Source organism: Emys orbicularis, chromosome 1 (assembly GCF_028017835.1).
Source record: "Emys orbicularis isolate rEmyOrb1 chromosome 1, rEmyOrb1.hap1, whole genome shotgun sequence".
NCBI classification, from domain to species: Eukaryota; Metazoa; Chordata; order Testudines; family Emydidae; genus Emys; species Emys orbicularis.
In genome coordinates, this window is record NC_088683.1 from 359,440,440 (window position 1) to 359,468,100 (window position 27,661).

At 48.4% G+C, this 27,661-nt stretch overlaps 1 protein-coding gene across 1 annotated transcript in view; it reads left to right on the plus strand.

Annotated features, from left to right (window-relative positions):
* The window catches only part of CHRDL2 (chordin like 2), a 63,341-nt gene that overhangs the window by 3,143 nt on the left and 32,537 nt on the right, over window positions 1–27,661 (plus strand). The window contains exons 2-3 of the mRNA XM_065423381.1: window positions 25,347–25,459; window positions 26,785–26,878. Coding sequence (XP_065279453.1) covers window positions 25,347–25,459; window positions 26,785–26,878 — 207 coding nt within the window. The remainder of the gene's footprint in view (window positions 1–25,346; window positions 25,460–26,784; window positions 26,879–27,661) is intronic.

The window sequence follows — 27,661 nt, forward strand, 5'->3', positions numbered from 1 at the left end:
GGGATCGATTTATCGCGTCCCGTCAGGACGCGACAATCGATCCCCGAATCGACGCTCTTACTCCACCAGCGAAGGTGGTAGTAAAGAGCCGTCGACGGGAAGCCGCGGAGGTCGATTTTGCCGCCGTCCTCACAGCGGGGTAAGTCGGCTGCGATACGCCGAATTCAGCTACGCTATTCGCATAGCTGAATTTGCGTATCTTAAATCGACTCCCCCCCTGTAGTGTAGATGTAGCCTCAGATTGTTCCCTCCCAGGTGAAAAGCTGTAGGAGGGGATTTCTTGGGAGGAAGCCTACACAGGAATTTCCTAGCTGAGATTTCCCTGAATCGTCCTCTCATGGGGTGGTAGAGTTTGCTCCCCTGCGGAAAAGCTGCCCCTGGGATCTGCATGAAGCCTTGTAGCTCTGCAGCAGCTCTGTCCCCTCCTGCCCCCTCCCCCCCACCAATGCAGCACTACTGGAGCTTTGCTGCCGGTTATTATCCCTCTGGCTGAAGTAGCTCTCAAGGATCCGCAGGGGGATCCAGAGCAAACCTGGCAGTTTATTAACTTCAGAGCGTAGATCCGTGGGGTGGGAATGTGGACAGTGCACATCCTCTGCAAATCCTGTCCCTGGCCCACCCCCTGCTCCCCGGTGCACCCTGACTCCACCTCCTCCCCAGTAAGGATCGCAGACAGCACAGAGAGGTCTCAGAGTGTGGGTACAGTGCGTTGGAGGCCCTGAGCCCCTCTTCGGAGAGGAGGGATGGTCCAGGGTTAAGGCACTAGTCTGGGATCCAGGTGACCAGGCATCAAGTCCCTGACCTGCCACAGGCTGTGTCACTTAGCCCCTCAGTTCCTCATCTGTACAATGGGGAGAACAGCGCTGCCCTGCCTCACAGGGCTGCTGGGAGGATAAATACACTGAAGATTGAGACGGGCTCAGATACTGCAGTGTTGGGGGCCATATAAGCACCTTAGCTTGATCGATTCCACGTGAAGGAAGGAGGGTCAGTGCATGGAGCTAGCTGGGATGATCTAGAACAATGAGATGACATGAAAAGTGAGGCGTTACTCAGTGTAAGGGTGGCGGGTCTGGCTGTTAGTGTGATGATGATTTAAGAGCCCAGCCCAATGCATTGCGCCCCCTTATACAATGTAAACCCCACGCTAGCACAAAATAACAAAATCAATCCAATACATACGGTTATTAGCTAGCGAATCTACAAAGAGCCCGGTCGAAACTGGTCATGCAGAGATCCGTTTTTAGTGCGCGTGCTCGATCAGAGGGAGCGGCTCCTTGCGCTGGGATTTGGAGATTTCTCCAAACCGGGAAATATTCGATGGACTGGAATGGAGGTTTGTGGTGGGAAATGAGATCCCTCAGAGCTTGCACAAATAGCCTGGGGATGTGTACAGAAGAGGAGGGATGGGCCAGGCGTTAGGGTGCTGGCCTGGGACTCAGGCCAAGTGGGTGCAATTCCCTGTTGCACTACAGAGTGTCGCTGCAGAGGTGGGAGGGGCTGGCTGCCCTGTGGATGTAGCTAGCATTTCAGATGGGTACATACTCGGGGTAGCCTGCCTCTGAGGTTATAAATCAGTCAGAACTAGCTTCTCCAGCTGGAATTTACACCTCCAACTCAAAGTGTAGATGTGCCCTTAGCCTGGTCTACACCTCAAATGTAGGTTGACCTACCTATGTGGCTCAGGGTGTGAAAAATCCCAAGAGACGTAATTAAGCCGACCAAAGCCCCATTATAGACACTGCTAGGTTGACGGAAGGCATTCCAGATGGTGAGCACTCAGATTATTGAAATGGGGTTCAAGCATGGTAACTATTTATCAATACATCGCAAACAGTGCACAGCCGTTTAAGGCAAGAAGTGCGGAGTAGCTTATTCATTAGAAATGAGGACCAGCAGCTGAGCAGAATGCAGTTACCTGCATTGAAATTAGCGCAGGCCACCAGGATTTGTATCCATGTTGTTACAGAAAGTGCCACGAGATTTATAACGACCCCGTGTGGTCATGATCACAATTTCAGTCCTTTGAAGGGTGACACCGCCCCAGAAACACAGCGCCCCCTAACACTCTGCCAGGGTATTGCTTCAGTGTTGACTCCAGGAGGAGCGTGCCAACCAATGAAACTCTAGCATTGCTTCCTGCAGTGCTCTGGGTTTCTTTAGTTATCTTCCGGTTGGTACAGATCCAGGCCAAACTATCGGAACTGACAAGATCACATCTCCTCGTGCATTGTCATCGAAGTATTGCTCACACCACTGTAGTTAACTATTGCCTGGCACAAGAATGTTAATCTGTGCTGGCACAAGTCTTTCATGGAACACGTAGCAAACCTAGACATGGTCCAGTGAAAAGCAATAAAAGACATGGATTCCCCCATGGGGAGAGGTAATAATGTTTAGGGCAGTTCAGAATAGCAAGGAGATAAATAAAAGCTGATGTGAAAGAGGTATATGAAATAGGAGAGGCAGAGTGGTCCAGTGATAAGGTGTTAGATTGGGAGTTAGCAGGCCTGGGTTGTATTGTCTGCTCTGTCACAGACCTGTGGGGTGACCTTGAGTAAGTTACTTCCCCTCTGTTTCCCTTTGTCTTGTCTAGTTACATTGTAAGATCTACAGGACAGGGACTGTCTGTTGCTGTGTGCTTACACAGCACGGCCTAGCACAGCAGGGCCTGGAACTCCACTGGGGCTTCTAAATGCTACTGTACAAAAAATAATGTCTGGCAGGGGCACCAGAACAGGGGGAGCCAGGGGCCATGGCCCCATCACTTTTTACCTGCCGTAAGGGCGAGCGACAGGGGTAGGGGGTCTTGGGAGGAAGAGGTAGTGCGGGAGCGGGGTCTTGGGTGAAGGGGCAGTGTGAGGGCGGGGATTTGGGGAGAATGGGCGGTGCGAGGGCAGGGTCTCGGGGGAATGGGCAGCGGGAGGGCAGGTGCTCGGGGGGAAGAGGTGGTGTGGGGGTGGGGCCTTGGGGGCGGGGCACAGGGGGGCGGGGCCATGGTTCGGGTGCCTATGCCTCCCCGTTTTAGGGTGCTTCCGCCACTCCTGATGTCTGGTCTAGAGGAGGTCAATGAGGAACACTGATGTATCCTTCCTCAATCCACAAAAACAAGGAGGCACCCTGTGACATTAAAAGTCAACACACTGAAATCTGATAAAAGGATGTACTGTTTGACACAATGCACAATTAATCTGTGGAACCCACTGCCCTGGGATATCACTGAGACTACAAACTCAACAAGAATGTGACTGTGGTCGCATGCACTTTGCTAATGTAGAGCAAAACAGGGCCTGTTTCACATCAGTGTCACTGGAGAATCCAGGAACTATTATTTTACCAATGAGCCTGGAAGTCATCTTGACATGTTTTTTTTAAAGACCCCTTTCCATAAGGCCTGATCCAGCTTCCATTAAAGTCAACAACAAAACTCCCAATGACTGCCTTGGGTACAGGGTTAGGCCATCAGCTGGGAATGGCCCTTTAATGGGGCTGTCCACAGGAGTGGTCCAGTTAAGAAGATTTCACTTTACACTAACACATCCATGTCTGGTGGGGAGCAGGTCATGAGGCCTCATTAACGTGCTTTGAGCTCCTTCAATGAGACGTGCTGTGTACAAGTGCAAAGGGAAATTGTTTCCATGTATGTGCAGTAGCTACAACCCCCTAGAAGCTCGATGGTGATGTTTAGCACCAGGACTTAGTACACGTGTAGAAGTCAGCGCTGATACAAGAGTAGCTAAGATGCAACAGGTCAAGAACCCAGCCTATTTTAACAAGTCCCCTTCACAGCTTTTTCTATACTTTTCCTTTGAAGCCCTCCGTAAACACAGGGCTGTCAGATCAGCTCCTGGACTTTCTGTACCAGACGTCGTTTTTTACTTTTTATTTACAACTGCGCTTGAAACACTGATGCTGATTAACACACACTTAAAACAAGGTTAGCTGGTGAGGGCATGACCCTGATGAAAACCTATAGCAACTAAACCCCTGCTCATTTGTCCCCTGCTCTGAAAAGTGAAGAGGGGTGTGGCATGAATCTACAATCTATGGGCATAACAAGGATTGACACAAAAGCCTGAAAAGGCCCAGAGGAGGATGGATTCTTTGTGACTATTGAAATATACATGAATATAAGGCCTGATCCAGTGCAGTCAGTTGAAATGTGTCCATTGATTTCAATGGGAGCAGGATCTGGTTCACAGTTACTCTGGATTTACCCCAGTGTATCGCCACTGAACTCACTTCATTGATTTCAGATTTTGACACATTAATTTTATGGTCCTTAGAGATTCCATGGCACTTTTCACAAGAGTATGAACCCCAGCTAAATTCTAATAGCCTGCTTACCTAGAATTCCCCATCTCTTTTCCATTGGATACAGTATTTTTCTTCAATCCCTCACCTACACATTAGTGTGGGGTAGCTGCCCACTGTTTAAAGGCTGCTGTGATTCTCCCCAGAAGTGGCTGCATGTGGTGGGGAAAGTGAACCTTGTAGCTACAGTAGCTTGTAAAGCACTTCAGGGTGAACAGTGCCAAGAAAAATGTAAGAGATTATTACTACATTCTATTTGAGAAGTTGGGGGTGGAGGTGGGGTAATCCCCTGGGATGTTTTGGGCAGGGGGGGGGGGGAGGGGACAGCTGCCCAGTGAAATATTTTCAACCACATGAATGGAAGAGCTGATCTCCATGTAGAATTTATGGGCCTGTTGGCTAAGAAGGGCTCCCCTCCCAAGTCAGGAGGTCCCTTGTATTCTGATAGGTCTAATCCCTTTGCAAGAGTAAGGAGAAAGTCTGTGTGTTTGGCGCCCCTTGTGTGGATAATGGGTTTAATGAGCCCAGTTATCCCCTCCCTCACACTGGGGTAACCCCACAGAGTCACACCAACGTGACCCCGGAATGAGAGGAGACTCAGGCCCACTTATCTGCGAGTGAGCACGAGACTTCTCCGCAGTCTGATACAGGAGGGGCTCGGAGTGTAATACAGAATTTCACGTGTCCCAGCCAATCCCCTTGCTAGTGTTTTGGAGGAACCAGAGTCAAGGGGTTGTGTGTGTATGTGTGGGTGACGTGGACCTTCAGTAAATTTTATTCTTGATCATTTAATATGCCCAGACAGAAGTAAAATGAAAACACAGCTCACCCTGAGTAGGTCGACTCTTTTTATAGCCATAACATTATGTTTCAATAACAGCTACACACACTTTTTTTGTTAATAACCTGGCATGTGGGCTTGGGAACCTGCCCAACAGGGCCTCTCCCCTAACCGCCTGGCCGTGTCTAAGGACTTTCAGTCCAACCATGCCACTGTCAACTCAGCACTTGCTACAATGACAGACAAGCTGACCAAGAAATGCACATTCGTAGCCAGTCTCTTTCATCTGGCTGGCCCAGTCCATAACTCGCTGGGTACAGGAGCAGCACTGGAAATGGATGCCCTGCATTGTACGTGCTTTGGGCCATAGCCTGAGCTTATGTAAACTGATGAAGATCCGTTGAAATCAATGGAGCTATGCCATTTACACTAGTTGAAGAGCTGGTTGTGAAGGATTATTGGATCACGGGATTTCAGACTTGCAGAAATGTAGGACTGGAAGGGACCTCGATAGGTCATCCAGTTCAGTCCCCTGCACTGAAGCAGAGCTAAGGTGGGAGGGATAGCTCAGTGGTTTGTACACTGGCCTGCTAAACCCAGGATTGTGAGTTCAACCCTTGAGGGGGCAAAAATCTGTCTGGGGATTGGTCCTGCTTTGAGCAGGGGGTTGGACTAGATGACCTCCTGAGGTCCCTTCCAAGCCTGATATTCTAAGTGTTATCTAGACCCTCCCTGACAGGTGTTTGTCTAACCTGTTCTTAAAAACCTCCAGTGATAGAGATTCCACAACCTCCCTAGGCAATTTGTTCCTGACAGTTAAGAAGTTTTTTCTATTGTCTAATCTAAGTCTCCCTTGCCGCAATTTAAGCCCATTGCTTCTTAGCCTGTCCTCAGTGGTTAAGGAGAACAATTGATCTCCCTCCTCTTTATAACAACCTTTTACCTACTTGAAGTCTGTTATCATGTGCCACCTTAGTCTTCTCTTCTCCAGCCTAAACAAACCCAATTATTCAGTCTTTCCTCATAGGTCATGTTGTCTAGACCTTTAATCATTTTTGTTGCTCTCCTCTGGACTTTCTCCGATTTGTCCATATCTTTCCTGAAATGTGGTGCCCAGAACTGGGCACAATACTCCAGTTGAGCCTTATCAGTGAAGAATTGCTTCTTGTGCCTTGCTTACAACACTCCTGCTAATACATCCCAGAATGTTGTTCACTTTTTTTTGCAACAGTATTACACTGTTGATTCATATTTAGTTTGTGATTCACTATAATCCCCAGATCCTTCTCTGCAGTACTCATTCCAAGGCAGTTGTTTCCCATTTTGTATTTGTACAACTGATTATTCTTTCCTAAGTGTAGTACTTTGCATTTGTCCTTACTGAATTTCATCCTGGTTATTTCAGACCGTTTGTCCAGTTTGTCCAGATCATTTTGAATTATAACCCTATCCTTTAAAATGCTTGTAACCCCTCCTATTTTGGTATCATCCGCAAATGTTATAAGTGTACTCTCTATGCCAGTGTTTTTCAACCTTTTTTTGGGCAAAGGCACACTTGTTTCATGAAAAAAATCACGAGGCACACCACCATTAGAAAATGTTAAAAAATTTAACTCTGTGCCTATATTGACTATATATAAAGTAATTCTCTTGAATAGGAATCAAATAAACACAAAGAAAGTATTTTATAATTACTTTATTATGAAATAGTAAGTAAACAGAAATATGAAAAATTATAAAATACTTTATTCAGTGCGCAACCTGGGCCTGTTTGGCTGAACACAAAGCTGATATTCTGGCTGGAATCGAAGAAAGACACACACGTAGCTCTTCGTCAACAGCTCTCAGTCTCTCTCTGTATTTAGTCTGGCACACCAGGCAACATCTCGCGGCACACTAGTGTGCCGCGGAACAGTGGTTGAAAAACACTGCTCTATGCCATTATCCAAATCATTTATGAAGATACTGAGTAGAACAGGCGCAATCCCTGCAGAACCCCACTCAATATGCCCTTCCAGCTTGACTGCGAACTGTTGATAACTACTCTGTGGGAATGCTTTTTCAACCAGTTATGCACTCATCTTATAGTAGGTTCATCTAGGCTATATTTCCTAGTTTGTTTATGAGACGGTCATGTGACATCGTATCAAAAGCTTTACTAAAGCTGAGATATGGGTGAGCAAAGCTTAACTGTGAGTTTCTCCCATGTCTCCATCTCAAGTCAGCGGTAATGGTACACAAACCTCCAAACCTTCAGAGATCTGGTGGGGATAAACTGCTGAGAGCTTTGCATGGTGTCAAGTATCAGGGGGTAGCCGTGTTAGTCTGTATCTACAAAAACAACAAGGAGTCCGGTGGCACCTTAAAGACTAACAGATTTATTTGGGCATAAGCTTTCGTGGGTAAAAACCTCACTTCTTCGGATGCAGAGTGAGGTTTTTACCCACGAAAGCTTATGCCCAAATAAATCTGTTAGTCTTTAAGGTGCCACCAGACTCCTTGTTGTTTTTGCTGAGAGCTGTGATCATGACTTCTGTAACCCAGAGTGTCAGGGACCAGATCAGCCAGGACCAGCTGCTGGCCTGCTCCCACTGACTTCCGTGCTAGCTACACTGCCTTGGAATTGACAGAATGGCCCAGCCCCTGACTGGCTGCTGGTTTAGCAGCCCTGCTTATAAGCCTGGCTCCTACACCGGATCAGTGGCTGCTTGATGCATACCATGCCTTTAGCTGTGCTTGCCCTTGTTCCAGTCCCTCCAGCCCCCGTTCCCCTCCAGCCTCAGACTGCTAGCTTGGATCCCTGTCTCTGCCTCTGGCTTATGACTCCACTTGACCCTCTGGTTCTGGCATTTGGCTTCTGTCAGGCCAGTAGTGATCCCTGGCTCCACCTCTGCCTTACGACTGGTTTAACCCCCAGCTCTGGCATTTGGCTCCTGTTGCTCCGGTACTCACCCTGGGCTTGTTTCCTGAACACTGACTGTTAGGCCGAACTCTCACTTCCACCACTAGGCCTGCCCACCATGGCTCGGTCAGTGACATCGAGCTTTTTGGGATCTGGTCATATTTCACAGGCGAAAGCTAGGTTTACATTCAACTGCAGATGATGATTTAGGGGATGAAATGAAGGCTTTGTAGGTTCAGCTTAGAGCAAGAGATTGTTGCCCCTGAAAGAGAGGCAATACTGAGGGCCAGATCTTCAGCTCTGGTGAAGTCAAGGAATTATGCCAGTTTGCATCAGCTGTAGACCTGATGAATGTACGACCTCCTGCAACCTAAGAAAGCGGCACATAGAACCCAGGTCTGCACTAGACAGAGAGGAAAAAAGCAAATCAGATTCTTTCCTTATTAGAAATATGAGCATCACGTCTGTGACTGACGAACAGGTTAAGCTTAGGGAAGGCTCTTTTCCACACCCGCATTTGAATGGTTTGTCACTGAGAACACCCCTTACTGAATTAGGCAGTCTTCCCCAACAGAGGCCATGATTATGCTACATGGGCTCTGCCGATCCAGCTTCATGGGTATAGCTCTAGAGACAGAGCCCCCGGGTGTAGATACAATGTATGCCAACAACAATAGTCCAACCGGTGTAGTAACACCATCTCCCTGAATGACGTTAGCTATGCCGACAGAAGCACCCACTCAGCGAGCGAGTCTCAGAGCCTGGGTGGAGAGATTCGCTCATATACCAGCTGTATATGTTTAGGCTCTGAAGCCTAGGGAGGGGGATGGGCTTTAGAGCCTGATCTCCAGACCCAGCCCAAATGTCTACACAGCTCTTTTTAGCACTGTAGCATGAGCCTAAGTCTGTTGACCCAAGCTCTGAAACTCGCTGCCGCTCGCTGTGTAGATGCACCCTCAGTGGCTAGAATAGCAAGTATTGACCAGACATGTTGATTTGAACATTCACATAGTACGGGATCTTCTTCAATGCACTGGTTTCTGCTTGCTGTAGCTGTCCGTCATGGACATGGCAAACAGCAGGGAGAGCTTCCCCTCTTTTGATATTTCAGTTTCAGACTATTGTTACGTTTCTTGCAGGGGCTAGTCAGCACTGAACATGTAGAGGTACTTTCCTGACAGCTTTACCTGGGTCTAGAGGGAGGCCATTGTTTACTCTGCAGTTCTCTATGACTTCTATTTGAAGATAAAAAACACTTTACCAACGCTAAGGAATTCGGATTTGCAACTCCCCTAATTTAGAGATGGGGTACTGAGGCTGTGAGTCACTTGAGGTCACACAGAAAGCCTCTGGTAGAACTCCAGAATTGGTTTCTAATCAGAGATCTATCCAGGAAGCCTAGGTCTGAAATAGGAGTGATTATGTTGTCTTTGTTTTTCCCCTATGGTTAATTATTATTCATTGAAGGGCAGAGGGACAAGCATGGGCATGACTGAGATATGGGATGGCCTGTTTTTACCTAGGATGTTTAAAACATGAGGATACATGGGATCACATTGGTGGCAGTGCTCAAGGTCTGAGAGACGTTTCCATCCAGCATGGTCCATTGGTCAGAATCAGAAAGCAATGCCTCCCCAGGCTTGCCATTCAGGAGGCAGGCAGTGACCGCTGTGTTTTGATGAAGAACTTGCTCCTTCTTGAAGCAGATGGAATTCCATCTTGAGAGAGCCAAAGGCCTTTGCTGGAGTCAGACACTCATCTCACAAGCTACCACAGGATGATTAAAAAGGGCCAACTTCTGTGTGCTGTTCCCAGCACAAGGAGCTCTAACCTGCTCCCAGACAAATCAATGACAAAACTGCCATTGACTTCACGGGGCTCACCAGTGGGCTGGTGAAGGAGCGCACTGCCCCTTTAGGGACAGGCTGGAGCTTACCACCACGACAGCCTGGTGTGGAATGAAGGAGGCCCCGCCCTAGGGCTGGGCTATTTAAAGAGGCAACTAGGCGAGAGAGAGGGGAGTAGAGGTGGGTGGTGGGTTCTCTCTCAGGCTCCCGGAGACCAGCCTGATCCAACTCAGAGACTTTGTTTGGCGGCCGTTAAGTGTGGCAGCTCTGAACCAGGGCCCTGAGGTGAGACCCGCATGAACTGTGTATTGTGATTGCTCCTGTCCTGAACCCTCATTAAAAGGGGACGTGCCATTTTGTTAGTGTGTGGTGGCTTCTCCTTGCCACAGGCTGTTAAAGCGAACCCACTGCTGCCCAATCTGGGTAAATCAAGGTGGGGCACACCCCACCGGGACACAAAGGGACATGCAGGGATGGGTACAGGCCTTTACACGGCCCCAAAGGATCACTCTAAAAAAAACACGTGACCTGATTAAGAAGACGGTTGAAGGACATAGGACTGGAAGTGGCCTCCGGGGTCATTGAGTCCAGGCCTCTATGGCGGGGAACAGGTGCGAGTGGCCCCTTAATTATTTTGTTACATTTCTATCGTCTGCAACAAGGAAGCCACGTGTGGGGCTCTGGGAGGTAACCTGAACACTACAGCTCTTCTTGAAGCTTCTCAGCTCCTTGAGTATGCTACCTGGAGCAGACACAGCCACTTTCTGAATTGGCTTCCACAGGTGCCGTGGCTTCCTCCTGCCTTTGGTCTCCCCAGCTGTAAGTTGGGGCTGCCAGTACCTTGCAGGGCTGTGACATTGCTTATTTATTACATTATCCTTTCAACGTGGACCGAAGAATGTATTCTAGCTAACAGGGGCACACCCTCTACTGGGCATCCGGACAATAGGTAAAGCGAACCACCTGGAATCATTGCCCCATGACACTAATAGCAGGCCGCTCCATCCATAGTAAATAAATAGCTGCCACCACCTCCCCTCAGGATCCAACCGTGAACAAACCCCCCTCCATGCCCAAAATGCCCAGGGCTTGTAACGCGAGTGAAAGACTGGAGATTCTTGGAGATTTTTAAGAACAGGTTAGACAAACACCTGTCAGGGATGGTCTAGATCAGGAGTTCTCAAACTTCATTGCACCGCGACCCCCTTCTGACAATAAATATTACTACATGACCCCAGGAGGGGGGACTGAAGTCTGAGCCCACCTGAGCCTCACTGATCTGGGTGGGGGGGAACAAAGCTGAAGCCCAAGGGCTTCAGTTCCAGGCAGGGGGGCCTGTAACCTGAGTCCCAGCATGCAGGGCTGAAACCCTCAGGCTTCAGTCTCAGGTGATGGGGCTCGGGCTTCAGCTTTGGCCCTGGGCCCCAGCAAGTCCAAGTCAGCCCTGGTGACCCCATTTTAATCCACTTTGGGGTCCCGACCCACAGTTTGAGAACTGCCGGACTAGATAATACTTAGTCTTGCCATTAGTGCAGGGGACTGGACTCTATGACCTCTTGAGGTCCCTTCTAGGCCTACGATTCGATGATTCTGTAAGATTAACAAATCTCATCTCTGATGGACTGAGGGGCTTGGTGGGGAATCACTGGCTGAGTCTTGCTAGTCTATGCAAGGCATGTCCATTGGAGCCAATGGGAGCAGCGGTAGGGAAGGGACCTGATTCTTGTAAGGGGATCTGTAAATGCTAAGGGCCCGATTCTGCTGTCTCTTACACTGGTGTAAATCTGGAGTAACTCCACCGAACGACACCCAGTAACGTTGATGAAAATGAAAGGAGGCGAGTCAGTGTTACTGTTATCACTGCCTGCGAAGACGAAGAGGCTTGAACAGCCATTGCTTTAAACCTTGTGGAGTTGTTTATACCGGCACAAAGTGGGAGTAAAATGCTCCCTCACATAAGGTGGCTGCTCTGTGGCTATCCATGGGGCTACTCAACATGAGCACGGGGATGAGAATCTGGCCCAAACTATTTGTTTTTCATGAAGAATTGTCCTGCTATCATAATCCTGCCCGCTGGTGTCAGCAAATGGACACCGATCTGGGCACATCTCAGATTTGGCTTTGGGACTTCCTTGCAGGAGGCTGCTGGAGCAAGACCTTGTTTAAACATTAGCCACACTGGGAATTAGCATCCCTTGGGCCATATGCTACCCTCCTGCGGAAGCATAAAACAAGCACCCCAAATGCAGTAAGGTAGCAGGTATCACGTAAAGACACAGGTTCTCCTTGCTGGTGAGAAGGGAGGATTTTGTGCCAGTTACACCAGTGAAATCTGCAGAGAAATCCACACAGAACAATGTGGACCCTGGAGTACCACTGAGTGGGTCTCTGACCCTCACTTCACTGTGAGGCCTTGGGATTAGGGAGACTGGGAATCATGAGAGCTCAGTGTGTGAGTTTGGGCAAGTCACTTAACTCTTCTGAGTCTCAGTTTCCCCATCTGTAAAATGGGACTAACGATGCTCCTTTGCAAAGTGCTTTGAGATCTATGGAGGATAATTGCTAAGTATTATTCTTGTTCCCCCTGCTGCACATCCTATTGGCTTTGGCTCCCAGGACCATACCATTCTACCCTCTCTCTCAGCCGGGCTGTGAGCGTAGAGGGAAGATGTCCTCATCTACCAAAGGGAGTTTGCCCGTCCAACCATTGCTCTCCAGCTCCAGACCCTGAAGTGACACCTCCAAACCTCCGCAGCCCCAGCTCCACAGATCATCAGAGAGAGTCCCATGATGGCGCTCCCACTTGTGCTGATTTAAGGGTGAAGGCCGTCCTGTTTTCTCCTCCTTCAGAGGGGGACATGTGGGCCGCCATAAGGAAAACCAGTGAAAGCCTTTGGAATGGGAAACCAGGTTACGGTTTTTCATTTGGTACTTAATATTTGAAAGTCTTCACCATGAAAATCCTCTTTTTGTAAAACAACGTGACTTTTGTGAGCGTGTTATTGCTGAAGACGGCAATAAATAAGGAGACTGGAGCCCAAGTGGCAATTTACAGCCACAAATGGCTTTTCGCTCAGAGCAAATTGGGAAGATGTCCAACATTTGACCTATGAAAATGAAATTATTATACTGGCATGGGAAAAAATGATCTGAACCTTGAAGCTTCTAAGCCTCCTCCTTCATTACATCTCTGGATCACCTTTAACCAAACATCCATGCGCTGGCTGCCAACTATGCACTGGAGTGCTGCTGAGATGCGGACAAGTGTCTACGGGTGCCTGAAACTACCAGTTCTTTGTAATTTTAATGGCAGGACCTTTGCAGACATTAATCAGGCTTGCTTTCTAGGGCTGGATTCAAACCAGGGTTCCACTTGTGAAAGACGAGTGATTAAACATTTAAACCATCCAGCCAACTGGCATAGGGAGCCTGCTAGCTTAGCAAAGCTATGTCATATTAAGGTAACTATATTTCTTCATCTTCAGCATAATTCATTAAGATGCTGCAAGCAGGGAAAAATGAAGTCATTATTCGCCCTTTTGAAAATTATTTTTTTTTATTAGTTTCCTGCAGTTGCGTAGATAAACACAGTCCTTGTGCCGTTGGTCATTTGCTCTAAGACCTCGTCGTTCCGAACCATCGGGGTGGGAAAGATGAGTTTGTTGATTTGTCTGGTTTGGCGTGAGTTATGTGAGTGGTTTTGGGAACTGAACGACCACAGACTTGGAGAGAATGGAGACCCCCAAGGATCCACCCAGAATGCAATGCAAACGTCTGCATCAACACTGAATGCCATTCTGTTTGTAATGGAATTTTCTGCTGTAATTGACAATGCGGCCATTGTATCACATTAAACATGGACCGTAAAGCCTGTTTTTTGTGCAGTCACTTAAGGGACTAACAAAAGGTGGTCTTAACACAGAGGTGGGTTTAATCCTCAGGAAGCTCTAAAATCCACTATGGCTCCTGCGGAGACGCATTCACATGGAAATAGAGTTGCAATTCAGTGAGGTGAAAGAGGGTTACACTGTGCTTGTAGCTCCATTTTAAAACCCCACTTCTGTCTCTGTTTGGTTCTGTGTAATTATAGTGCTGTATATACCAGGTATCTCCATGGCCCTGTTCAGTTCAAGGAATCAAGGGCAACTGTGGCTCAATGTCTGCCTCTATTTTTAAGGTACGGTGCAACGGATAGAGGTCATCCACTTTACCCATCACCGCAGTAAGGTACCTAGATGCCAAATGTTATACCTAGAACAGCAGGATTCAGTCAGAAGGGACTTCCACCGCTTTACTAACTGGTCGTTATTACGTGTCACAGCAGTGTCTGGAGGCCCCATTGTGATGCAGTCGCCAAACACATGATGAGAGACAGTCTTGGCCTGAAGAGCTTACGCTCCAAATAGACCACCAGACAAAGGGTGAGAAGAGAAGTGGAGGTAAAGTGAGTTGGCCAAGGTCATGGGCAGAGCTGGGACTAGAACCACGTCCTTCCAAGTACCCAACCAGCAGCATCTCCACGACATTACCTGGCCTTCCACTGCCAAAGTGCAATTCATAGACTCATAGAATCGTAGGACTGAAAGGGACCTTGAGAGGTCATCTAATCCAGCACCCTGCACTCATGGCAGGACTAAGTATTAGCTAGACCAGTGGTCCCCAAACTGTGGGGCATGCCCCACACGGGGGCGTGGAGGAACATTTGGGGGGGGCGCATAGTGGGGCCCGAGCAGCCCCCACAGGGGGCAGGGAGGGAGCACCACCCAGTCCTGCTCCAGCCCCTGCTCCGCTCCCAGCCCAGCTCTGCCCCCATTCTCTCTCCACCCCCAGGTCAGCTCTGCCTCTTGCCCCAGCTCCTTCCCCATCCCCAGTTCTGCCCTAAACTCCACCTTCAGCTCAAGCTCCCATGCTGAGCCGTAATGGGGGGGAGGGCATAGACAGATTCCATTACTGGTGTGCGGGGGACGACAGGAAAAGTTTGGGAACCACTGACGTACACCAGTGTCTCTCAACCTTTCCAGACTACTGTACCACTTTCAGGATTCTGATTTGTTGTGTGTACCCCCAGTTTCATATTACTTAAAACCTACAAAATCAGACATAAAAATACAAAAATGTCACAGTGCACTATTACTGGAAAATTGCTTATTTTCTCATTTTTACCATATAATTATAAAATAAATCAATTGGAATATAAATATAGTATATAGAGCAGTATAAACAAGTCATGGTCTGTATGAAATTTTAGTTTGTACTGACTTTGCTAGTGCTTTTTATGTAGCCTGTTGTAAAACTAGGCAAATATCTAGATGAGTTGGTGTATCTCCCGGAAGATCTCTGCATACCCCCAGAGGGCTGCGTACCCCTGGTTGAGAACCACTGACCTACACCATCGCTGACAGGTGTTTGTCTAACCTGTTTTTAAAAATCTCCAATGATGGTGATTCCACAATCTCCCTAGGCAATTTATTCCAGTGCTTAACCACCCTGACAGTTAGGAAGTTTTTCCTAATGTCCAACCTAAACCTCCCTTGCTGCAATTTAAGCCCATTGCTTCTTGTCCTATCCTCAGAGGTTAAGGAGAACAATTTTTCTCCCTCCTCCTTGTAACAACCTTTTATGTACTTGAAAACTGTTATCATGTCCCCTCTCAGTGTTCTTGTCTCCAGACTAAACAAACCCGTTTTTTTCACTCTTCCCTCTCATCTGTTACTGCAGCAGCTTCCGGGCAGGTACCTTTCTCCAGATACTGGTCCTGAGGGGGATGCCCAAGCAGAGAAACGATTATACACTTGATGCTGAAAGTGGCAAGATTTGAGCTCATCTTGCTTTCTGCTGGTAGGGGAATGTGCCTACAAGATGTGACACATCCCTCCATGTACAAGGCAGATTCCCTGGCGCAGCTCCCCGGACTGCAGCCCGGGTGTTTGTTCCACAGGGAGGATATAGGGCCAGTTGGGGTGTTATGTCAACGTGGGTGTCGTGCGCTGTGGAGCAGACGCCAGGGCTCCTCATGGCGGAACAGGCGCTAGGACATTTGAGGAGAAGCAGCAGCCAGGAAGCTCACCTCTGTTCACAAAAAGGGAGGCTGGCATCTGAGCAGCTGGGCTTTGGGACCAGAGCTGGGTCATTTGTATCCTTCCAAGGTCCCTGCTGCAGCCTAAGGGTGAGATCCTGGCGAAGTCAATGCCATTGACTTCAATGGGCTAGGATTTCACCCCAAGTGCTGAAAGGGCAGAGTTTTAAAGGCACCTGACTCCCGCTGATGGTCAGTGGGCACGGCGCCTTTGAAAGCGAAGACATCAGTCAGTACCTCCTGGAACCACGGGACAGCCCCAGACTGGGGTAAGATTTTAAAGCATTGTAAATCCTTAAAGTGGCATAAGAATTTCAGCTGCCTTATGGCAACATCATCACCCGAGCCACCTTAAATCCTCCTGATGACATAACCTTTTTAATCACCTGAAATATGTGGGGTGGCTTAAGCACTTTTAAACAGCTAATAACATACAGTGACAAGTGTGTACTTATTGATGACAGAGCATAAGCCACTCGGTCTCTAGGACTGCCTGCCTGTTGGCATGCATTGAAGTGGGCATGCTTCTAGCCAGATTCTGATCTCAGTTACGCCAATGTGAATCTGGAGCATTTGCACTGGTTCTGGTGGAGAAACTCCAGATTTACACAGGTATAATACCTGAGATCAGTCTGGCTCGGATTAAGTGATCAAAACAAACAATGTATGCACACACACATGTAGTATCTTTTACTATACTATATGGTAACAGAGATTGAATCACATTTTCTCCTGGCCATATGCAACAGTCAATTTTCAGTCATTCATATGTACTATTATCCAACCAATATGTCTGTTTTTGGGGAAAATTCCCATTCAAGTCAATAAGAGTTTTGCCATAGACTTCAACGGAAGCAGGATCTGGGCCCTAGCTTTTAGGCTTCTGCAATATATAGACCTGTGAGTTTAATGCTGGTTGGACAATGGCTTTTTTTCCTGAGGACAATTTCAACTTTTGGTCAAAAACCTGAAAATGTTTTTTTGATTTTCAGCAATTCTCCGTCCAAAAATGTTTGATTTTTCAGGGGGTTTTGGCTGAACTTTTAAAGCCAGAAATTGCCCCAAACTGAAAAATGTTTGGCCAAAAATTGGAACATTTTTGATTTTCATTTTTTTTTAAATGGAAAAGTTTCCAAGAAAACAGACACTTTCCACCCAAAAAAATTGTTTTGTCAAAACCCCAATTTTCTGTCAGCACATTTTTGGCCAGCCCTGCTGTGAATATTATTATTTCAGGGTGTATGAAAGTGGGCATTTCAGACACTGGCGCAAAAGTGTGGTGTTTCTGTGCTCTGTTTCCTGTATTGAAATCTAAGAAGAAACACTGGGTGGAAAAGAGTAGATGAGATTCTAAGCCACACTCTAGCAGTGCAGACAGGCTGCAAACCTGGTATGAGAGAACTGCTGATGATTCCCCCTTACATGAGAATCATTTTACAATCTAAGTAGACAAGACAGGATTACTGGCCCTACAGACAGGGAACTGATGCTTATATGTGACTCAGCCAGGGTCACTCAGGAAGTCTTTGGCAGAGCTGGGAATTGCATGCGGGCCCTCCTCCGTCCTACTCCAATGCTTAATCCCAAGACCATCCTTAACTCTAGTTTATTGAAAGACATTAGTGTTGTACGTGTAAGCAGGGTCTGAATGAGTTCTCTCCTGACAGCTAGCTGGGAGGGGGAGAGACTCTAGGAGCAAACTATTTACATGAACACACCTACGCTGCCTAGATATCCAGCAGATAGAGCTGTGTTGCTCAAAGTGATCGAATTTGGCTGGTGTTGGGTTACAAATCACTTTAATGCTGAATGCCGGGGTAGTGAGATGCTGTTATCAATGTTGTTGTCTTTATTGTATGAATAAAGGGAAGCAGAACTGTGCTTAACCAGTCCCAAATGAGGGGGTCACCCTCAGCTGAAAGTACCTCGTTAAGCCAGGGGCTCAAATGCCAGACCCCTATGAAAGTAAGGGGGGGGGGAACATGGGTCCCAATCAGGAGGTGTGGACTCTTCCTAAGTCTGGTTTAACCAGTTCCTCATTCCTCCACTGTTCAAAGATAGAGCTAAATAGGCTCCATTAGGCGCCTTTATTATTTTAAGTGCTCAAATGAGAGCTGAAATCACTTCTGGTGGGGCAGCATTTTTGCCCAGCCTGCTAAAAGCTGAAAATCACTAGGAGCTGACAACCACTAAGAGACTGACCTGCAGAGGTCACAGCAGGGAGGCAGGTGGCAGCAGAAGGTAAATGACAATCAGCTGGCAGGAGCGGCAAACAAGCAGCCAGTAGGAGTGGAACAAGTGGCTGTTGGGGCAGCTAGTGGAGAGGAACTGCAGCTGATGGGACAGCCAGCCAGAGCAAGTGCTAAGATGCCAGAGCAAGCAAGGTGCCTTCTTCCCCAGGTGGGAGGTGAGTTCACACAGATGCACCTCTGAACCCTGAGTCCTCATTGACCAAGGACAACCACTGTGAGTGGGGGGTATGGTGAGGGAGCAGAATGGGGCACAGAAAAGGAACTTTTGGTTGTAGAACTCAAGAACACGAGGCGAAAGGCTCTGCCCCACGCACTCTGGGGTGGGTGTCCTGCTCACAGTTCTATGATTATGAATCCTGCTTGTGGCATTTTCCCTAATTAATGTCAGGTGCAGGGGCGGCTCCAGGCACCAGCGCAGCAAGCGCGTGCTTGGGGTGGCAAGCCGCGGGGGGTGGCGTGCCAGTCGCTGTGAGGGCGACAGTCAGGCAGCCTTCGGCGGCGTGCCTGCGGGAAGTCCGCCGTTCCCACGGCTTCAGTGGCAATTCGGCGGCGGGTACAGCGAAGGCGCGGGACCGGCAGATCACCCGCAGAAACGCCGCCGAATCCGCGTGACCAGTGGACCGCCCGCAGGAATGCCGCCAAAGGCCGCCTGACTGCCGTGCTTGGGGCGGCAAAAAACATAGAGCCGCCCCTGGTCAGGTGACATCCCTCCTTTCATTAAACGTTTTTTTTCTACACTCAGGCTCTGTGCTTGTGAGTGGGGAAGTTTTGCCTCTCAGAGGCGCCATGGGATGGTGTGTAATTTTCCCAGGTTACTGGGTGGGGCTTGAGCCGGTTCTGTGCTGTATTGTTGAAAAGGAACCCCTAGGTATTGAACCCAGCCCTGGTTGCTGCCGACTTCACCTGGCAGAAGACACATACTTATATAAGACTTATACTTATATAAGACACAGGAGGTAATTATCCCACTCTACTCGGCACTGCTGAGGCCTCAGCTGGAGTACTGTGTCCCGTTTTAGGCACCAGGCCTTAGGAAAGATGTGGATTTGATTTCAAGGTCTGATTTCAAGCCCTTCAGGGCAGGAGCGGGTGACCACCCCGCTAGAAACACAAATAATAAAAGGTTTAGAAAACCTGATCGATGAAGAAAGGTTGAAAAAACTGGGCATGTTTAATCTTGAGAAAAGAAGACTGAGAGGGGCACTTGATAACAGTCTTCAAATCTGTTAAGGGCTGTTATAAAAAGGATGGTGATCGATTGTTCTCCATGTGCACTGAAGGTAGGACAAGAAGTGGCTTAATCTGCATTACGGGAGTGTGACGGGTTGGATCACAGAAACCCCCTTGGGAGCTGCCACCCAATGTACCAAGACTACCCCTGCTTCTGTTTTCCCTGCCAGCTCAGGATTCCAGCACCCTGTCTTGCTGAGCCAGACACTCCAGTCTGCTCTAACAAAGACTCAGGGTCTGAATCACTAGTCCCAAAGCTGCAAGTTTACCAGAAACCAGCTCACAGGAGTGTGCTTGTCTTTAGCACTCAGATGCCCAACTCCCAATGGGGTCTAAACCCAGATAAATCCGTTTTACCCTGCATAAAGTTTATGCAGGGCAAACTCATAAATTGTTCGCCCTCTATAACACTGATAGAGAGATATGCACAGTTGTTTGCTCCCCCAGGTATTAATACATACTCTGAGTAAATTACTAAATAAAAAGTGATTTTATTAAATACAGACAGTAGGATTTAAGTGGTTCAAAGTAGTAACAGACAGAACAAAGTAAGTCACAAGCAAAATAAAATAAAATGCGCAAATCTATGCCTAATCAAACTAAATACAGATAATCTCACCCTCAGAGATGCTTCAGTAAGTTTTTCTCAGACTGGACACCTTCCAGGCCTGGGCACCATTCTTTCCCCTGGTACAGCTTTTGTTCCAGCTTAGGTGTTATCTAGGGGATTCTCCATGATGGCTCCTCTCTCTCTCTGTTCTCTTCCACCCCCTTTATATATCTTTTGCATAAGGCGGGAACCCTTTGTCTCTCTGGGTTTCCACCCCCTCCCCTCACTGGAAAAGCACCAGGTTAAAGATGGATTCCAGTTCAGGTGACATGATCACATGTCACTGCAAGACTTCATTACTCACTTGCCAGCACACACATATACAGGGAGACTCACAGGTAAACAGCCATCTGCAGACAATGGGAGTCATCAAGATTCCAAACCATCATTAATGGCCCACACTTTACATAATTACAATAGGCCCTCAGAGTTACATTTTATATTTCTAGTTTTAGATACAAGAGTGGTACATTTCTACAAATAGGATGATCACACTCAGTAGATTATGAGCTTTGTAATGATACCTTACAAGAGACCTTTTGCACAAAGCATATCCCATTTGCATTATAGTCACTTATTATCAAATTTTTTATAAAACTATCCCAGTTATATTATATTCACTTATTATCATGTTTTTATAAAACCATGTAGACTGCACAACGTCACAGGGAGATTTAGGTTAGCTATTAGGAAAAACTTTCTAATGATGAGGATAATTAAGTTCTGGAACAGGCTTCCCCGGAAGGTTGTGGAATCCCCTTCACTGGAGGTTTTTAAGAACAGGTGGGACAAACAGCTGCCAGGGATGGTCTGTGTATACTGGGTCCTGACTCATTGTGGAGGGATGGACTAGACGACCTCTCGAGGTCCCTTGCAGCCCTACATGTCTGTGGTTCTATGACTGTAGCATACCCAACTCTTTGGGAATACAGTAATTTACCTGTGTACATTTTGGGCCTGATTCTGATCCCATTTAAACCAATCTAGCTCCCTTGACTTCAGTGGAGTTGCTCCTAGTTTAGGTCCTTTTGTTTTCCCTTCCATGGTTTGCTTTATCCCATTCAGTTTCACCCATCACTTCCACCTAGGCTCTTCTATAATCCAGCTTCCTCCCATAGGGCTCGATGCGGAGTGATTCCTCAAAGGGGCCGAGCCTCCTCAGCCTCAGTTGAAGTCAGCTAAGCACCTTGCAGAATTGGGCCAAGATGGACCAACAGATCACTCTTTGCTGGCACTGTCTCTTAGCCTGTTTAGCTGTCTTTTCCTCCTGAGGTCAGTCTCCATCTTTCATGTGTGTCCGAACTCAGCTTGTTCTGTAGCCAAGTTCTTCTCCAGGATCATGGCCAGCCTTGCTTGCTATTGTCCTGCACAGTCTTATCAGCCTTGCTGAATTCTTCTGAGAGCGACTGTTCATGTCTGTTATCAGCTGGGCTCTAACAGGGCAGCGGCTCAGGGTACAAGAAAGAGAATCCCATTCAAGTCACTGAGATCTATCCAAATGGCATCTTCAGTGCTGCTGTCCTAGAGGCCAGACAGTTCCGGGCTGAGTGGATCCACCCAGGCATACACCAGCTTCCATCAGCCTCGGGTGTGGCAGAGGGCCCTGGTGGCAGAACGTCAAACAGGGAAAGTCTGTGGATGTGCTTATTCAGGACTCGGCTTCCCGCTGAAGAAGTCCTATGGAGTTAGAAAGGCCCCTCCCCAGTGGGAACCAGGGGTAATAGTGGAAAGGGTGCAGGGAGCCATGTGGTGCAAGGAGGTGCCATTGAGTGTTAGTGAATCGGGCCCATTGAACGTATCCTTCAGGTTATCCTGTCCCAAATGTAGCTGCTGTAACTGCTGACAAAGTGTCCTCGGAGGCACCGTAAAGATGAGGGAAGGAGGCTCCAGTCCTGTGGCTGAGTGGCAGCGCTGAGCTCAGTCGAGTGTCTGATTCCTTGGCCTCGGCCTCTCCCTTCCCAAGGTGGCAGAGCTCAGGAGCCTTGTGGGAGTGGGTCTCAGTGTGCTGCACAGTTCAGCAGCCATCCCGCTAGCCAATGCTGAGTGCAATGCGGGGAGCCCCCTCCAGGATGCTCCCCCTGCACAAGGGAGGCTGCAGTGCTGGGCCTAGAAGTTTGGAGCGAACCCAGATTAAAATACCAGAGGGCTCCTCAGTCCAAGGGTCTGACTGTTCCAGGTGGCGAGTGCAGCTCTTTCTCCTTATCCATTGGCCGGTTCCCTACGGCAGCTGTTAAGGGGTTAAACCCGGATTCTGGATGCTCCTGAGCAGAAAAGACGCCACCTCCCTCTTCCTGTGCACCTGCAGGGAAGAGACCCAGCGTCCTGCGCACAGGCAGCGGGGGTCAGCACTGCGAGTGGGGCTGTGCAGCCAAAGGACATGGGGGATGTCAGACCAGGCTGGGGGGTCAGGGCTGGGAAGGAGGAAGTGCTTGCTGTCCCTCCAAAGCGCACCGGGGCTCTGGGAGCAGCTGCTGGTGTGGTCCCCGGAGCCCCTTGCAGCATGGCTAGGCAGGAAAAGCCTCAGCAGGGTCCTTAGCATGTGACAAAGTCAATGGCAGCGTGGCCCTTGGGCAGCCTGTCCTGGGGTCCCAGCTCTGCCACTGACTCCCTGTCTCTTAGGCCAGCTTTCCCTGATTTCCCCTCGTACTGAGGGACTCGTGACTCTGCTTGAGGTCTGTGGCAGCTGTGTGGGCTCAGTGCCTCTGAAAACCAGGCCCATGGAAACTGAGGAACACAGAGACTCAGACCCACTTGTTCAAAAGGGGCCTTTACTCGTGAGGGTCTCAATTTGCAGGGTAGTTTGAGACACTGCAGCTACTCTAACGTGATACCCGTTGCTGACATTAAACCTTAATGATCCCAAGGAAATCCGCAGGAGCGAGGGGGTCAGAATATAGCCCCTTTCTAAAAAGACACTGATGAGGGAAAATTCTTCCCTGAAAATGTCAGGGGACGGTAGATTAACCATCGCCGCTTGTGGTATCCTGGAGCACTAACACCATTTATCCTTGTGCATTACTACTATTATTATTATTTGTGTCACAGCAGCAGCTAGATGCCCTCGCTAAGATCAGGGCCCCATTGTGCTCGCTACTGTATGACCTCACAGTCAGCGCCAGTCTAAAGAGACAAGACACAGCTGAAACGTAACAACCTTCAGCTAAAAGTGGTTTCAGATCGCCCTACTGATGTGAAACAGTCATGAGCCAGAAGGCTACGCTGACTAACGATCCCACAACTGCAAGGCTCCTTTTACCATCCCACAGCACAGAATTCTCTTTACTTGGGGACAAGTGCTGGGCCAAATTCACCTGCACTCAGTGAAGACAGTGGAATAACCCGAGGGATGAATTTGGTCCAACACCAGTGAAGTCATTAGAGTGATGCCAGGGATGGATCTGGCCCACTACATTTAAATCTACAGTGACTTCACAGCATGTTATGTGATGGAGCGAGAGAGCAGTTTCCCAATCTCAGCAGCTCTCGCTCCCACAGACATCCACATTGGCAGAGACTGGCTGGCTCTGTTAAGAAATGCTTCGGGGGATGGAACAAATCTCTCCTGACTGCAGAGCCAGTCTGATCCCTGGTAAGGCCTGTCTGTGCTGGGGGCACATATGGTGCAAAGGATCAGACAAAGGTCTGCACTGTACACAGTGGTTTGCGACTGCTACTGAAAAGGGGCCGGGAGAATTATCTTGGGTTTAGAGCAGGGGGCTACAAGTCAGGACTCTTTTGTTCCCAGTGTGTCAGCGATTATACCCACCTACCTCAGAGGGGGTGTTTGGAGACCTTATCTGCTTGTCCAGAGCTTCGTAGCTGCACGGCACCAGTTCTTATTAGAGGCTGGGGCAGCTGAAGTTTTTCTTTCATAAAGTGGCTTTTCTGAAGACGTGAAAAAAGTTCTGAAAAACATTGTTTCCTCGACATTTTCTGATTTTTGACCAAAACCCCCTAAAAATGAAACCACAAAAATAAAGAATAATAATAAAAAAAAAAAAATCCCCGCACCCCCAGAAATTTTCAGAACCAAAAAACCTGACAAATGATCAGTTTTTGATTCTTTGTTTTTTCTTCAAGGAAAACCTGAAAATTTTTGAGGAAAAATTTCCATGAAAGCAAAACCATTTTCATTTTTGTCTACATATTTTGCAAAAAACCCTCAATGTTTTTTCAGCTGGCTTGTCCGTTCCTATCTTGCTTCTTCATCTGCCCTCTGTCCTTCTCTTTCTCTCACAGTATTGCCAACCCCAAATGTTAAAAAATCATGAGTCAGGCTCGCCAAATAGCATAAGATTGGCTTTAAAATCATGAGATTATGTACAAATAATCGATTTGGTGTTCTTTTTATTTGCCTTCTGCTTTTTGAAACTTTAGGGGGCACTGGAGTCACATTTTGAAGCTTTCTCCAAAGCCACGAGGGCTAGAAATTTACTTTTTCTTTAAGAATGATGGCTGAAATCATCACATATTCACTTGACTCCAGGAGCTGGGGCTTTAAGGAAAACAATAATCATCATGAGTCTCATGACAAAATCATGAGAGTTGGCAACACTGCGTCTCACTCACTGTCTGGATTAAACCTTGCATGTCCTGCAAGCTGAGACACTCTGAAGTTGACTCTGTTCTGGCCACATGTGTCCCAGACTGTAACACTGATGGCCCATACATAATGCCATCTCAGATCTCTCTACCCGACACCTTATCCTGGCGGTGCTGCTGGGAACACAGCACAGGGCATCCAAGATGAGGGTGAAAAAGAGCTGGTTGGAACATTGCCAATGAAATGAAATTTCACCACAAGATGTTGTTTCATTGAAGCCTAAACGTTGTCCAGAGATGTTAGAGTGACAAGGTGGGTGAGGTAATATCTTCTATTGGACCAACTTCTGTTGGTGAGGTAAAAGATATTACCTCATCCACCTTGTCTCTCTAATATCCTGGGACCGACACGGCTACAACAACACTGCATACGTCCAGAGATGTATCGGTTTCCACAGTTTCTGGTAAAAAAAGACTGATGTTGCATGGCTGGGTGGTTAAGGCCCTGACCTGGGATGTGGGAGATCTAAGTCCCTGCTGTGCCTGATTTAGAGCGATCTGGGATGGAAAACTCTGTTCTGAAGCAGGCAGAGCAGGGACTTGAATGTGGGTGTCCCACGGGTCAGTGCCCGGACCACCAGGTTACACACTCTGAGTCGAAAAGCTCGGGTTTGCATCTTAACATGGACCCTAGGAAGTATTGGTTCAGCCCTGCCGGTCAACTGGGGAAGGAGAATGCGTTTCCAAGAGCGCTTCCATCTCATGCATAACGTCCATCTGTTTGATTTCCAGGTCCAGATATGTTCTGTGATTTTAATGGCAAGAAGTACGGTCCAGGAGAGAGCTGGCATCCCTACTTGGAACCTCAGGGGCTGACGTACTGCATCCGATGCACCTGTTTGGAGGTATAGCTTCACAGTCTAATCTGTCGTGCTGATCTACAGTATGAGAACAGGTGTCAATGGTGCTGTTACCAGACTTGTTTATAGTGGGCCGCTGGGCATTAACCTTGCTTTGGCGGCCTTTAATCAGTCCAGTTATGGTGGCACACTCTATTAAAGAGAAGGGTCTTGCAGTTGCCTTAAGGGTGACCAGCTGCTGGATTAGCCTAATCCTTTTTGGAAACTCATTCCACAACTGAATCCCCTGGATGGTGAAGCTTTATCACTGGCTCTCACAGCTTCGTAAGCTGCATTGTCCCAGAGGCGGGAAGCCATGTTGGTGGATTATGGGTGGAGATGCGGTGGGGTCCTGACCCATTGAGAGCTTTCATGTTCAGGGACAGGGCCCTGGACTAGCAATGGAAGTGGACTGGGAGCTAATGGAGGGACTGGAGTACAGGGGGTGATGGCCTTGCAGCAGCCCATCCTGCTGAGGAGACTAGCTGTGTACTGTACAAGCTAGAGCTTCTGCATTTTCTCCCATGTTCAGTCCTCCTAGACACAGGAAGATCCTGTCTAGAGTGACAAACACATGGGTCCCTGGGGCCAGGGCCAGGAGCAAAGGATGACATTCCCCAAAGAAGACTGAGGCTCCATTGTGCTAAGCCCTGCACAAACACATAAGAGAGAGTCCCATAAACCTGACAGTCCAAATAGGCATAAGAACATAAGAATGGCCATGCTGGGTCAGACCAAAGGTCCATCTAGCCCAGTATCCTGCCATCCAACAGCGGCCAATGTCAGGTGCTTCAGAGGGAACGAACAGAAAATCATCAGGTGATCCATCCCCAGCTTCTGGCCAAGGGTGGGAGGAGAAGCAGCGCCACAGAGATGAGAAGTGCCTGGTCACAGGCAGAGCGAGGAGTAGATCTCAGGTCTCCTGAGTCCCATAGCAGTGCCCCAGGTACAAGACCACGGAGCCTATTGGACCAGATCAACTTAGTGAAGAGTCAAGCAGTGCTGAGGCTTTGCACCGTTTGGATGAACAGGGAGATCTGACAGGATCGGTGCACGGGGCAGAATGTTTGCAGGCCAGCTGGCCCCTCTAGTAACTGGTTAGACAGTCTCATAATCATTGTACTTGTCAAGGATCATACGCTGGTTAGCAGCTTGTGGTGCTACCCAACAATTTAAATACAATGGCCCAAACCCTAAGCTGGGGTAACTCAGCCTAGTGCCTTCCACTTCTGGCTCAGTCCAAAAGGCCAAATAAGGCAGCATCTTCATAAAGGCCTGCGGGGGGAGGATTTTTGTCCCTGAGCAGCCCTGTTCTCTCTCCCTGCAAACAGAATGTGAATGTGAGCTGTTACCAAATCCAGTGCCCAGCCCTGCATTGCGTAAAGCCTGTCACTGACCCGCAGCAGTGCTGCCCTCGCTGTGCAGGTAAGTGGATTTCTGGAGCAGATTTCTTTGTTCCACATTTCTGTTTCTCTGGGAGCTCAGTTTCTCTAGATGCTTCTGCTTTTGGACAGTCAGGGCGTGAGGAAAACAGGAATCGTAACAACGCTCTGCACTTGTAACATTGTTCTTAGCTCTAAATATTTATATTAGGAGAGGGTCCAAAAGCCCAAGCGGGAATGGGGCTCCCGTGTGCCGGGATCTGTATAAACCCGGAAGAGACAATGCCCAATAGAGCCAGATCACCGACTGCTGACAGCACAGGACATTAATGGAGCTGTGCCAATTTCACCAGCGGAGGGGCTGGCGCACAGAGCCCCCTTTGCCCCCAGCGATGTCAAAACACTTGGTGAAAGCGGGCATAAATTGTTGTCCCCATTTCACAGCAGCGCAGGGTGGCCCTGAAACCTGCTCAGTGCCTCACAGCGAGGCAGGGCTGGAAATAGTGCCTGGATCACAGGACTTTTTGCGGGGAGGCAGTGGGCACACGCCCACCCAGGCGAGGCTGAACTGGGTGCGCAAAGCCAGGTGCCGGTCTCCCGCATTAACTCTGCAATGAAGACACACCCTTAGCCTCTCTGTCCCAGTGTATCCCTCTGCAAAGTGGGGACCGTCTCACGGGGGCGCTGGGATTACTGTGTGTAATGAGCTTTCGTGGCCAACGTCGCTGCAGATGTACAAACGATTATTATGCCACATCACTGTCTGAAACAGACGCGCCGTCCGGGCCGTTGTGTGAAAGGACGGGAAAACATGGAAATCTGAGCC